Genomic DNA, 14,086 nt, shown 5'->3' on the forward strand with positions numbered 1-14,086 from the left:
TCGTTATGACATGGCGTGCCGAATGAGGTGTAAACAGGGTAGACAGGATATTGTCTACCATGCGACAAAATGATACTGATATCGATACAGTAAGGTTCATACCACAATTAAACACTGTAAAACTGGGATTCCTAATTCATGTGTAGGAAACTTGCCATGATGGTGTATTCAATATTTCAACATATCTGCATGCATTCTATACGAATAAGAGAATATTTTGACATATTTGCATAAATTCAAAATCATCGGCTTTAGCCTAATGTTGGACACGGTCGGGAGCTTTCAGAAAAGTTTAAAGGACATGCACAGGTTCATTCCACATTGACCAGATATGATATGTGGTTATTGATGACAGTACATTCTAATTTCATCTGAGAGAATGCACAAAGAGAGCATTCACCTTTACTGGGTAAATCAATTCATGGCAACCTGTTATTTGTTGGTGATAAAACGAGTGTTCATTTTGCTCAAACCTAAACCAAACATCTTGGCTACACAACCTTGTTTTGATTTCGACATTCTGAAATGCTGATTCAATCCGAGCAGATATTTTGATTCAAATATGAAAACAAGCAGATCCGCAAGATCACAACAGGGACGAATGAACTAAAGTATTTTGAACTCAAGTAATTGTTGTGGTAACAGTTCACATTAGTCTTCCTAAATTCTCAACCACATGTCAATGCTTATCATTTATACAAGGTATTCAAGACGTTTGAGTGAGTGAGTCTAGTTTTGCGCCGCACTCAGCAATATTCCAGCTATATGGCGGCGGTCTGTAAATAATCGAGCCTGGACCAGACAATGCAGTGATCAACAGCATGAGCATCGATCTACCTGCGCAAATGACAGGGAACCGATGACATGTGTCAACCAAGTCAGCGAGCCTGACCACCCGATCCCGTTAGTCGCACCTTACAAGTATAGTCGCTTTTTATAGCAAGCATGGGCTACTGAAGGTCTATTCTACCCCGGACCTTCACGGGTCCAGAACATCGGAACAGTAACGCAGAAAATGATAAATAGACATACACACTGATCCAAATCTTACCTAAATCTCTCCCATGGTTTTCCGTGGTGTCTAAAAACTCGGATCAGTTACGTCTCCTTATTCGATAGGTACCAAATACCCATGAGAATTGTCAGGTGAGAGTCACTTCAACTTATCCACCAAACGAATGGGCACAGTATGTTGTGATATAAAAACTCAGATCGGTTGTCATACAGATCGGTTAGCCCACGCTTTTTAGTTTGAGGCGAACAGAATGGGTGCGACTGGATATTGCAAAATCACGTGATGTCACGACTATACTGTTGCCTTCTATTTCACAGCTTGTTTCTCTGTCAACAGTTCTTCACATTTTAGAAACAGTATCGCGAATATAGTTCTCGCCATGTCAGACAAGTTAATTGGATAGAGACAATATATGAATGGTAAAAAATAACAAATTCATAAAGCTCAGATACTGATGGTTGCACGTTTTCCTTGTACACTATGACATATTGCTCGACTGTGATTGGATGATACAAGTCACGTGTCCCCAATCGGGTATATAGGGAGAACCCATTTAGGTAGCTTGACAGACATGATGACACCTTCAAGAAGTTCCTTACTGTATACCACGTTGGTGCCTTAGAGAAATTAGGCTTTGAGTGTTCATAATTTAAGAGAATGGATTAACGCATGTGTCTTTTAACCGTTCTGGAAATGTGAGTAGTTTAGCATGAATGTGTAGTACTTGTAGCAGATATTCACTGAAATCAAACGAATCTGTTTAATGCATGTTGACTTTATTCTCTGAATGAAAACAAACTTGATGTTGAAATCACATTGGTTCCACTTTCAAACCCATACCATATTCCTTTTAAGGCGATAGTGTTAAAATTATTACTTAGCGCGAGTTGCACCAAAGTATAGGTTGGTTGTCCAGGTCTATGCGCGTCATTGTGCGCATTGCTTCCTTAAGCTAGGATATTGGAAGAAACTATAACTCAATATTAATGACATATTTTTCCTAAAAATTGGAACTTGTTAGGTATGACTAGTTTGAAAGTTAAAGACAAACAAGATTATGCTTGAATATTGTATGACAGCTGTTCATGAAATAGTCCAATCAAGCCACTATACAAGAGACATATGGGTTTCTAACAGATAAATCTTTTATCTGTTGAAGAATTTGCATGGTTGGCAAGGTAAGATTTGAAAGATAACATGAATGTATAAATTTTGTCCACCGTTTCAATGTTTAGAAGTCATTCATAACATTGGGATCATGAGCATGTTACTAGGTATCTGTTGAGGTTATCAAATCTATACAGAGTTCATTTATATTTCACAACTTCTTTGAGTACATACATTACTTGTACATTACTCGCTTTGTCAGATTTGTTAAATAGATACGGGAATGAATATATGGCAATCGATTCCTTTTTCAAAACAAAATCATAAAGATCGGACACTGACTGTAGCACGTAGTCCTTGTACACTATGATATCATGTTTGACTGTGATTGGATGACACAAGTCACGTGTCCCCAGCCGGGCACGTGTAGAGTACATGGTTCACTTTGCTGTCATGGCGGTGTCCATTACATGACATGAACAAGGCGATCTATACTGTATACTTCCCTGATGCCTCAGAATTAGACTCTGTGACTTCATAAAGTGATTGGTTTTTTGGATGCAACCGTTCTTGAAATGTGAGTAGTTGAACATAAATTTGTAGCAGATTTTCACTGATATCAAACAAATGTACTTTAATGCATGTTCACTTTATAACAGGACGGGGGAAAACGTCAAGTTGAAATCACTCTTGTTTCCACTTAAAAAAATCTCACAGCATACCCTTTTTTCGTGGCGATTGTACCAAAAGCACTCATGCTATTACTTCCTTGTATGTGTTGTATCTAATCATAGCTTGGGTTGTCGAGGTCTAGTCATAGCGCATTCCTTCCTCCTCATGGAAACTATCGGACCCATGGCATTACACAGTTCAGATAACTCCTCGTTGGCGTGACCAGTTTTGATGTTTAAGGCAAACTAGAAACACAGAGGTTTCAAACTGATAATTCTTTTATGTGTTAATATTTTGCTTGGTTGGCAAGATAAGATTTGAAAGATAACACAAATATATAAAAATTTTCCACTGGTTCAATGTTTCGAATCAATTCATAACATTCGGATCGGTTAAGACAAGTCCATTTGGATCATTAGAATGTGACTGGATATCTGTTGAGTTTATCACATCTATATAGAGATCCCTTCTATTTCACAACTTGTTTGTGTGTACACATTTCTTGCAATTTCCTACTTTGTCAGATTTGTTATTATTGATACGGGAATGAAGATATGGTAATCGATTCCTTTTCCAAACACAAAACATAAAGATCGGACACTGAAAGTAGCACGTAGTCCTTGTACACTATGACATCATGATTGACTGTGATTGGATGACACAAGTCACATGTCCCCAATCGGGTATATATGGAGGACACACTTCACTTTGCTGTAATGACAGTGTTCATAATGATATGAACAAGAAGTTAGTTACTGTGTTCAGCCGGGGTACTTGAGAGTAATTAGGGTCAGTGAGGTCCTAATAAGAATGGACTAGCGGATGGGTTTTGTAACCGACCTGGAGATGTGAGTACTTGAACCTAAATGTTAGCATATGCAGGGAATATTCACTGTTATCGGACGGATCTCATTACATTGCATCTTGACCTTATGAGAGAGAAAACGAGAGGAAACTCCATGTTGAAATCGCTACTCCTATTTGTGAGTATACATGGTTGGACTTTTCTTTCATGATGTGTATCCTTTCATAACTTAGCTTTTATTTCATATCTAGGTTGTATATTGCATGTCAGGTGATCTCAGTTTTAAACCTTACCCTGAATAAAGTAAAGTTCGTCTGATTTCTACAGCAATTGGATCAGAGCTGATAGAGATAGATTAATTCCTCTGAAGTTGAAATCACATTGTTTTCATTTACAAACTGATTACTCACTCTTCTCGTGATAGTCATAAAACAACATGCACGACATTGTTCTTGATCTTGCACAGAGACAGTGTTCATTATGACACCTTCACGCGTTGGTGCCTCGGAGTAAATAGGCTCTCTGAGTTCATAAAGTGAATGGATTATTAATGGATAGGCCCTTTAATCGATCTTGAAATGTGAGCAGTAGCAAAGAAATTTGTTTTAAATCATGTTGACTGTGTGACAGGACGAGAGTTAACTTGAAGTAGATATCATATTGCTCCTATTTACAAACCCATGCCATGCTCCTTAGTGATGATGGTCTAAACAGTATTCATGCTGTTACTTATTAGTGTTAGTTGGGACTAATTATAGCATGATTTTCCAGGTCTATTCATATCACAGTGCGCGTTGCTTCCTTAACCCATGTTTGTTGGAAAGTGTCGGATCGATGATATTACACAGCTCCCCTTTGGGGTCAATCGAGTCCCCTACACACCTTGTATATTTAATCTTTTAGCGACAGTTTTTCAGGCTGCACGCCCTATGTATTCAATAATCAATTTTAGGTGTTTGTTTAATGTAACTACACATCCTGTAAACGACCTACCAAACCTTAAAGGAGAATAATAGAGAATTTCTGTAATATTCTGGGTGAAAGATAAATTCACATTTAGCTCAGGAGAAACAAGGTGGTGAAATGGATTTGCACGTGATCATATTATCATTCTGTTGTGGTCGAGCATATGTCTACAAGGTTCGCTTCCATTTTCCGAACTTATGCAGGAGTGAACATTTCCTGTACATTTCATGTTCAAATGAACTTTGTTATGAAATGCTATTAAGGCTATATTTAAGAAATGTAATACATAGCAAGGTATATAGTTGATGGGTGCTTTGACGCAAATGTCCGTTTATGGTACTTTCAAGATATGTGATACAGTTTTGGAATCGATAAAGATTACTTTAAGCCCGTATTATCAGGAGCGTTCAGCCATTCTATATGCCTGTGGCCTGTGACTTTCCTGTGGCCAGGTCCAAACTATAATCTCTATTATGTTTATACTTCTTCCCTTTAACACCCTCAAGCAAACTAACACATGTATACAGATGTATTGTCCCCTCATCTAACACCGTTCCTTTAGATATGTTTGTAACAATTTATTCCTTTCAAAATAAGGGAATTCATAAAGCCTCGATACCAAGGTCACTACGACTTTGTTGTAAACCATGGCTTAGGGCCAGAAAATGGTTCCCAAACCTCGGATCTGTTAAGCCAGTATGACGTACCAGCCACATAGCCGTACTTTGATGTAATATTTAGTTTCCTGAATACATCTTTCGAATAGATACACGATGGTCCCTAGTATGGCGATCTAACTTCAATTGTTGGCCAGGAATAGCCCGTTTTTATGCTGTTTTGTCCTCTATAGTTGAACTGTTTCAGATTTAATTGCTAGTTTTAAAATCGATATCTGTCATACACTATTGGTTTTACTGTTCTTCGTCAACAAGGTTTTCGTTATTAATTCTCTTGATATACAATGTAATTATTAATTGTTCTCGTCACGATATTGCTGCAATATTGCCGATAAATATTTACTCACTCACTCGCTGAAACAAATGCAACTTGCATGCTAGCCGATGAAAATAAATAACGCCAGATTTGTGGAGAAAGTGAGTATGACAGCAAACTGCATATCTCGTGATAATACCTTATCAGTTATTGAACTCGGATCAGTAAAGTGGACAGAGATTATTTTATAGCATGAACCAGCATATATTGTAAATATAAATTTCCTCGACATACATATCAAACAAATAAGGAGCGTGTGTTATCAAAAGAAAAACGCATAACATTAGGACCTGTTAAAATAAGCGTATTGTCCTACAATACCGGGTGTGTGTGGTTGAACATTGCATATCACGTGATCTCATAATTCTGTCAGGGTAAATCAAATTAATATAGGGGTCTCTTCTGTTTCACAAATTGTTTGTGTGTCCACGTGTCTTTTACATTTTCGAAATGATGTCACGAATATATTTTCCATATTGCCAGATATGGTAATCGACTCCTTTCGAATTCAAAATATCAATTCATAAAACACGGATACTGAACACGCCTATGACATAATGCTTGACGGTGATTGGATGATCACATGACCCAAGTTAGACATATATGGATATCCTTATGACATTGGGCACCTGCACAGACAGTGTTCCTTATGATAGCACCATGAAGTTCCTTACTGCCAACGCTTCGAAATAACAGAGGTTATATGAGTTCATAAATGAATGGATTAACCGATGGGAGTCGCGCTCGATATGTGAGTAAATGCACAGAACTTGTCGCGAACATTCTTTATTATCATACGGATCATTTTTCTTTGTATGTTGACTTTTAAGACATAATAGCATCAAACGTGAAGTTGAAATTACCGGTGATTCTATTAACAAACTTGTACCATACTGCTTGATTCTCCAGATAGTTTTACAGTTATGCTTGCTATTGTTTCAAAGTGTAGGTTTTCCACATCAGTGCATGTACATGTGTAGTCCTTTAGACAACTCCCAGCTGGTTTCAATCCAGTCTTCATTCATAGCTGTTTTTTGCATGTTGTGTCAATGATACCTAGGTCAACTACACACTAAAATGAGCTGAGTACTCAAAATATCACATTCACATATATAAATGACGATATTCCGTCAGCTCCATTTTGCAGATGCACGTTCAGTTTTGATATCCATCGCATAAAGAGTTTAACAAAAATGCATATTTGGCAAATCATATCAACAAATTAAATAATAAATCAAATATGCAGTCAGATCATGTTGGATATGATATCAGTGATTTCTATACGACACGGTTATAGATGTTATTGCTACAGATATTCTCACATCTCTATAACAAAATCTATTTCAGCAAAACCAGTGATCATTTTTAAAGTATAAACTTCAATACAGCTTGTTAACTAAATGTACCACAACATTGCCATAAACAATGCTTTACAGGAATGGATTGTCACATTAAGGTGTAACTGAGGACACACCACAATTAATAGGGAAATCCAAGAACAATTATTACTTTCAGTGTTCAAAACAAACAAAAACCATACTGTACCAAAATCAGTCCTTGCCTGATTCCCAGTACAAAGAGGAACAAATCAACTGTACCTTGGCAGTCGAGTCAAATTTGATTGGGAATGCGTATTGCGAAGTGTCTTGTAGTGTGGATTGCAATCCGCCCCTTCAAACAAGATCTCAGTCGGAACCTACTTTGGTGAGTGACCTGGATAATAATGACAATCTTACCTACAAATACCTTCTCACATATATGAGAATTTTCTGCAGAAAACAGAGTGGAATGTTCAGTTAGGAGCAGGTATCTGTCAAAATGTGATGATTCCAGGGATTCACGAAAAGGCAAGCGTACCCTGCCTCACTGATCTCACTCGTTATAAACACATGCCAAGGCTGGTCAGTTTTTCACATGTAGAAAAATGTAGAACACCTGACACAGGTCTAAATAAGCAAATGAATTGCCTTTTCTTCACTTATGATTCAACTATTCATTTCTTGTCCACAATAAACGTTTTGAAAACCTTACTGAGTCCTTGAATGCTATAACTTTGACCACACAAGCAACAGTGTAAATCTCAAAGACTTGAGCTGTTGGAATATTCCTCGACATGAAAGGAAAATCTCCTTTTTATGCAGCCTTTTGATCTGAGTGCATTCAGCACTCGATATACAGTAAAGTTTAACATGTGTTTGTAATTCACATGTTGCAACTGAATAGTCATAGATCAGCAATGTCAAACACGTGTTGTTGGTGTTACAGACAAAACTGAATTGCTAAACACATATTGCCAGTAAACCAGTTCATCCGCCCTGGATACTACCTGTAACATATGGCATGCTAGGATCGGGTCAGCCTGCCCCGGTTTTATATGAATTTGCAAATTACGCCGTCTCCGTCAAGTGTTACAAACACTTAGAGGGTAGGGGGCACGAGAAGAAGTTTATTTCAGTTTGTAGGCCACTGACCCATGTACAAAAACAATGTGTATGATACTTTGCATAATGACAATAGGCAGACATTTGTGTTGTCATTATAAAGCAGATCAACATTTAAGTGCTGATTTGATAAATTTAGCACAATTCAATAAAAGTGACTTGTCATTAGAAACTATTATCTTTATGAGTTTACAAGAATTATCCCATTGAAGTAAATATGATTTTTGTAGCGTTGCTTACGTATCACATTCAAATAGGAAGTGGAACCCATCTTCGTTTCTATTACTATTACACATCCTACAAATGACATCAGAGTTCATAGTTTCCTCCCACTTAATATTACATCGCAATGGTAATGCATTGAATCTTAACAAACATAAACATTTTCTTAAGTCTCTTACAGTAATTCTTAAAATATGATTGTTAAACGTCAATGATGATAGAGTGAGTGAGTGAGTGAGTGAGTTTAGCTTTACCCCGCACTCAGCAATATTCCAGCTATATGGCGGCGGTCTGTAAATAATCGAGTCTGGACCAGACTATCCAGTGACCAACAACATGAGCATCGATCTTCCCAATTCGGAACCGATGACATGTGTCACCCAAGTCAGCAAGCCTGACCACTCTATCCCGTCACTCGCCTCTTACGACAAGCACAGTCGCCTTTTTATGGCAAGTATTGTAATTCAACAAACAAATGGGTTCATTTTTTATTTCGTGTACTCGACAATTACTTCCATCTCATCATCATTACATACACCACAGTGTTCATCAATCCTTGTGTTCCTCCTCCTCCTCCTCCTCCTCATCATCATCATCATCATCGCCGTCGTCATCGCGGCAGTCGGTTCAAGCTAAAACATGAGGTTTTATGCTTTATAGTACATAATACCTACTGACAAATGTTCCCCCCAATTACATAATCATGGTAAACAATGTATCCTCGGATGATGTTTTGTAGATGAAATACACTTACTCTAGTAGCCAGAAACAAACATTACAAACACTGGCTGGTGTAATGCAACGCATTAAACATGGAACATTATGATTCACAAATTCATGACAGAGTGTGAAATTATTTCTGCAAGAACAACTGTAATTCCTACATGGCCAAAGACCCTAAAAATGAGGATACTATTCACGTGTAGCAGTCAAAAAAAACATAAACTCGTGAAAAACATGACGCTAAGTTTGGCTCACCCACGTGTTCCTAAAATGAAATAACTGCACATTTGTGACTAAATGAAGCAGGTTTATGCATATAACTGTAATAGATACAAACTGCGTATTACATTGCTTGTAATTAAAAAATTATTCTTACAAAATTTGTAAACACACAAAGTTTCATCTTCGCCGCAGCGAAGCACATGGTCTACTATCATTCAAGTTACCTCCCTTGCCCCTTGGGCATACAAAATATGGATCTCAATCCGAAACGATCAAATTTTTCAGTTACAAAATATGTATCACAATCCGAAACGATTAAATGTTTCAGCTACAGCAAGCATGGGTTGCTGTAGGCCTATTCTACCCCGGGACCTTCACGGGTCCAATGATGATAGAATATATTTAAAATATACAAGACTGGATGATTCCAAGACATAGCTACTGATATGTTCCTTTGAACAATCAATTAATCTCTGTTTAAATAATGTTAAAAATAATGGCACATTTCCGATATCTTAGGAAAGCCAAACATTACCAAATCCATACTCATTTAAGAGCTTTCGTTTTTGAGAAACCCACGTAATCCTACCAACAGAATCCAGTCTAAGTGTATAACTATAGCATTGTTTGGGATAATGATCATTAGACATTCGTAATAGTTTACACCAACATGTAACACATCTAAGACGATAATCTACATTCATACTACATCTTCCATATTCAGCTAATGCAGCATTATTTGATATATGTTTACCTACCCCTAAAATAAATTTACAACCGTTGTTATGAAATTTTGAACAACACTTCTCTCCTAAAATCCCCCACACCTCTGCCCCGTACAGCAGTATCGGTTGTATTTTACAGTCACACAATTTAAATAACACATGGATGGGAATACACAGTAGTTCTAAAATTATGTTGTAATTGTTTTATAAGTAATAAGGCTTTACTGGCTTTTACCCCAAGCGTCTTAGTGCAAACAATCCAACACAGCCTAGTAGAAAACATGATACCGAGATAACTATAATATGTAGCCGTTTTCAGTTGTATGCCATCAAAAACATTTTTCATAATTACGAAGGTATCCCCTATTTCGAAACGCTGTATATGTAAAGTAGCTTGGACCAGTATTTTTGCATTATGGCAGCCTACATCCGAAGTTTAAAGTTCATATTAAAATTCTTCATATTTTCAATTATGTATGGTAAAGACAAGAAAAGAGACAACTGGCTTCTTTACCACTGCAGTAAAAGGAGTAAAATATGCAGCTTGAAATGTGGATACTACCGTACGCTCTAAATTTCTGAATAAAACAGACTCCATCACACTTATATACAGATCGTCACCTCTCTGAAAAAGCGTACCCCATCGGACAAGGATGGGCGTAACCATAGAAACTTGGAGAGCCCGGATTGGACTATACAGCCAACCCAACAAGAGCCATAAGACAGACACCACTCAGGTCATGGCAGCAGGAGGGGGAAGCTTCTCGTGTCGACCGCGGCACGTTCTCCTAGTCATCGCGCTTCTGTTGCTTCTCAGTGGAAACATAGAAATGAACCCAGGACCATCATCAAGACGACAGCAGGATCCGCAGCATATCATTCCCTCGAAGTATGCATGATCAATCAAATACATCAAAGCGACAGAACGCATGTCACATCCATAATAAATATCTGCAGATTCAGTTATGACAACTTTGTGAGGAACTTCATTCGGGAATAATCCACATCCCTGTTTATCAGAAATAGATGGGTTTATCGAAGAGTCACATGACCTGAATAAATGGGCAAGGTGTCGAAACATCTAGATGATCAGTTTATGTAGTATTTAGAAAATTGTAACTACAGACACATGAAACCATTTCTGATTATGTATTTAGGTTCATGATAATGATGTGTTAGGAAGATGCAATGCTTGTTTGCTTGAAACTGAGATACATTACAGCCGACCGTATACCAACAAAGACGAACCATTCACCACCACGGAAGTGCTTGGCATCCTCCAAAGTCCTGACTTCAGCAGAGTCACCACCCAACCTCCCGTAAAACCCAGGGCAGGACAGGTCTTTCTCTATCACTTCACTGATGTCAACAAACGAGGTATGATCTTTATAACCGTGTCATTTGTTTTTTCACACTGTCAATTTGAAAATGCCACACTGATTTTTAACATATGAGGGGCGGTTGGGTAGGCCAGCCACGGGTGAAAGAGAAGACCACCACACATGGGTGCAATGTGTGACGTCCATGTCTGATGTCCTTCGCCTTGATAATGCTAGACTATTGCTGAAACTGACGACGTAAACCTAAACTCACCAACTCATTTAACGTGTGATTCATTGTCTAGTTTAAAAATGGGTTTAAACACTAAATCCTCTTTTACAGATGTGATCTCTGTGACGTGGGTTTCTTGTAATACTGTGGTCATTATTTATAAACACGTTCAATTTCTAAAGGATAATTTGTTTCTAATCAAAATATGTTTACCTTCTGGAAACAATGTCCACTATTCCATTACATTCTGCAGTTTTGCATTTCTTACCTGTCCTTGTGAAAAGAAAATTAATGTAATTCTCCCTCTCACATAAATAAGAAAATTACTTAAGCTGTAAGATTAATGTTCACGCAGATGACTGGAGATGTGACCAATACCACTTCCACCACGATGCCACACGAGAACAACCCAAGGCAGATCCAAAGTTCAAGAAGTTGTTCTTTGTTATAAAGACCAGGGCAGGCAAGGACAAGAGGTTTAAGAAGCAAGCCTACATCCTTTTAGGAGAAGACAATCATCTTGTGCTATTTCAGTACATTGGAGATGAGAGAGTTGCTGAAGATCTTCCTCATGGCAACTCCAAGAATGCATCCGTTCCATACATTCGACTTTGCCCATCTGTAATCAGAGCCATCAAAGATGTTTCCAGTAATTTCACAGACACTTTAACTTCTTTGAATCGACAAGCTGCTAGTTCGGATATTCCAGAAGTATGTAAACCACGATCACGTCTTCAAGCCATGAATACCAGATACAGAGGGCAAAAAGACTGCATAAAGGAAGGTCACCCCAACAGGTTGGACAAAACTGGAGAGCCCACCCTATGCAATCTTGTAGTTGCTTCAAAGAACGACACTGAAGTGGACCACAAAATAGGCCCCGAGAAAGGGAAAAGGAAAACACCGAAAAGGCTAAAGAATCTACAACGCGTAGGCTGTAAGCCAACAGTTCGAGCATCATCTCATTCTCCTGACAATGAAGACAATCTGGGCTCAGCAGAAGACAGTCATGTTCTTCCAGTAAGAAAGATACAGACACCTTTAGACTTTGGTTTAGAATACAACACAGCATTATCTGCTGTAGGTGCTGATAAGAAACTAACTTTACAATCAGAGACGGGACAAACAGATCATCTTCATCCTTTGACGGGTGATGGAGCAAACGTACTACAGACTATACGCAGAGAAGACACAGACCAAGAAGCATCAGAGGCTGTTGATTTCCTTAAAACCATTCTCCAAGATCAACGTATTACGTCCAGCAGTTCTATCACACATGATGATCTCTTGCAGACGGTTAGGGAAAACGGTTCGGTGTGTTCCCCTTCCAGGGATGGTACCTGTCAAATCACTTGTCAAGACAAACAGCCAAATTCAGACACCGCAGTACAGACACCAGGAGATGTCAAATTGGCTGAAACTGCACCAGGTCCTCCCGCGCTTGCGAATGTCAGTTATGAAAACACACAACCTGTGTCACTCGAAGAATTCATTCACGCCACTGTCAAAGATGGCAGGCTTGTGAAGATTATTCAACTACTCCTCCAAATTCAGAGTACATGGAATGTACATCAGCAGCAATCCTATGAGCAACACAAAGCCGATGAACATCGATCATCAGCATCTACTCATGGGTCATCTGGGAACTCCTGTATCAAAGATAGTTGCTCACAGTGGTTTTCATCGTCTCTGCCTATTACAGCTTCCACACTTATCACACAAGTGAGGAATCTATGGATGGCTGATTTCAATATGACCACTGACCTCCTTCTCAAAACTGAAAATGTTTCCTCAATTTTTCAACAAAACACAAACTCATGTCACCTACTTCCTTTACTTGCATCATTAGTGTTAGGAGCATTTAAAATGCAAGCAGACGTTGTTCAAATTATGGAAACTCTCAAGGAACGACCAGGTCATTTAAATCCTAAGGGCAACGATAGCAGTGTTGAGGTATCAAAACATGTACGCCTCAAAATTGGCAGATATACAGTGACTGGACAGGACTTTATAAAGCTGAACGAATCATCATGGCTTGACGATAGCGTAAGTTCTTTCTTGACTTGAAACCATTTTCCATCAAATTCATAAAACGTTCAGATTGTGCTTAATATTAGCCAGACAGAAATAGTTTTGCCTACATTAATCTTGGGTGAAAAATGTGATGGTTAATGTAAGATTTCATGTGGATGTATTTGATATCACTGTGTGCAGAGTTAAACAACAGTACGCATTATGTTTATAATCATCACATTCGTTACCAGCTTATGCAGGTATTTCAGAATAACCTTTCCAAGGATTGCAGTCCTCGATCTATCTAATACTGGACCAACTTAATTTCATGCAAAACTACAAAACTGTCATCTTTACTATTCTTAACACCTTTCCTCTTTCTCAGTAGTGATTTCAACTGTAAATGCTATCTGATTAAACTGTTTAATATGTATATTTTGCTGCTCAGTTCTAATATCACCGTAACTGGAGTTTAATGTCACTAAGTCTTACATTACGTACGTTGCAGATTGATATCGACTCGTTGCTTCAAGAACCCCAATCAAGCAGGATTCTTCAAGGCCCTACGCTTTCGCTACCCTTAATTCACATTAATGAACAATACAAAATCCTTATACATGAAATTTAACAT

General features: G+C 38.2%; 1 protein-coding gene across 1 annotated transcript in view; it reads left to right on the plus strand.

The window, feature by feature from the left end:
* Positions 1–14,086, plus strand: part of LOC137273612 (uncharacterized) — a 35,281-nt gene that overhangs the window by 7,192 nt on the left and 14,003 nt on the right. Inside the window, exons 2-4 of the mRNA XM_067806371.1 lie at positions 10,505–10,780; positions 11,114–11,268; positions 11,798–13,488. Coding sequence (XP_067662472.1) covers positions 10,545–10,780; positions 11,114–11,268; positions 11,798–13,488 — 2,082 coding nt within the window. The 5' untranslated portion in view covers positions 10,505–10,544. The remainder of the gene's footprint in view (positions 1–10,504; positions 10,781–11,113; positions 11,269–11,797; positions 13,489–14,086) is intronic.

The sequence above is a fragment of the Haliotis asinina genome, chromosome 2 (assembly GCF_037392515.1).
Source record: "Haliotis asinina isolate JCU_RB_2024 chromosome 2, JCU_Hal_asi_v2, whole genome shotgun sequence".
In the NCBI taxonomy this organism is placed as follows: Eukaryota; Metazoa; Mollusca; class Gastropoda; order Lepetellida; family Haliotidae; genus Haliotis; species Haliotis asinina.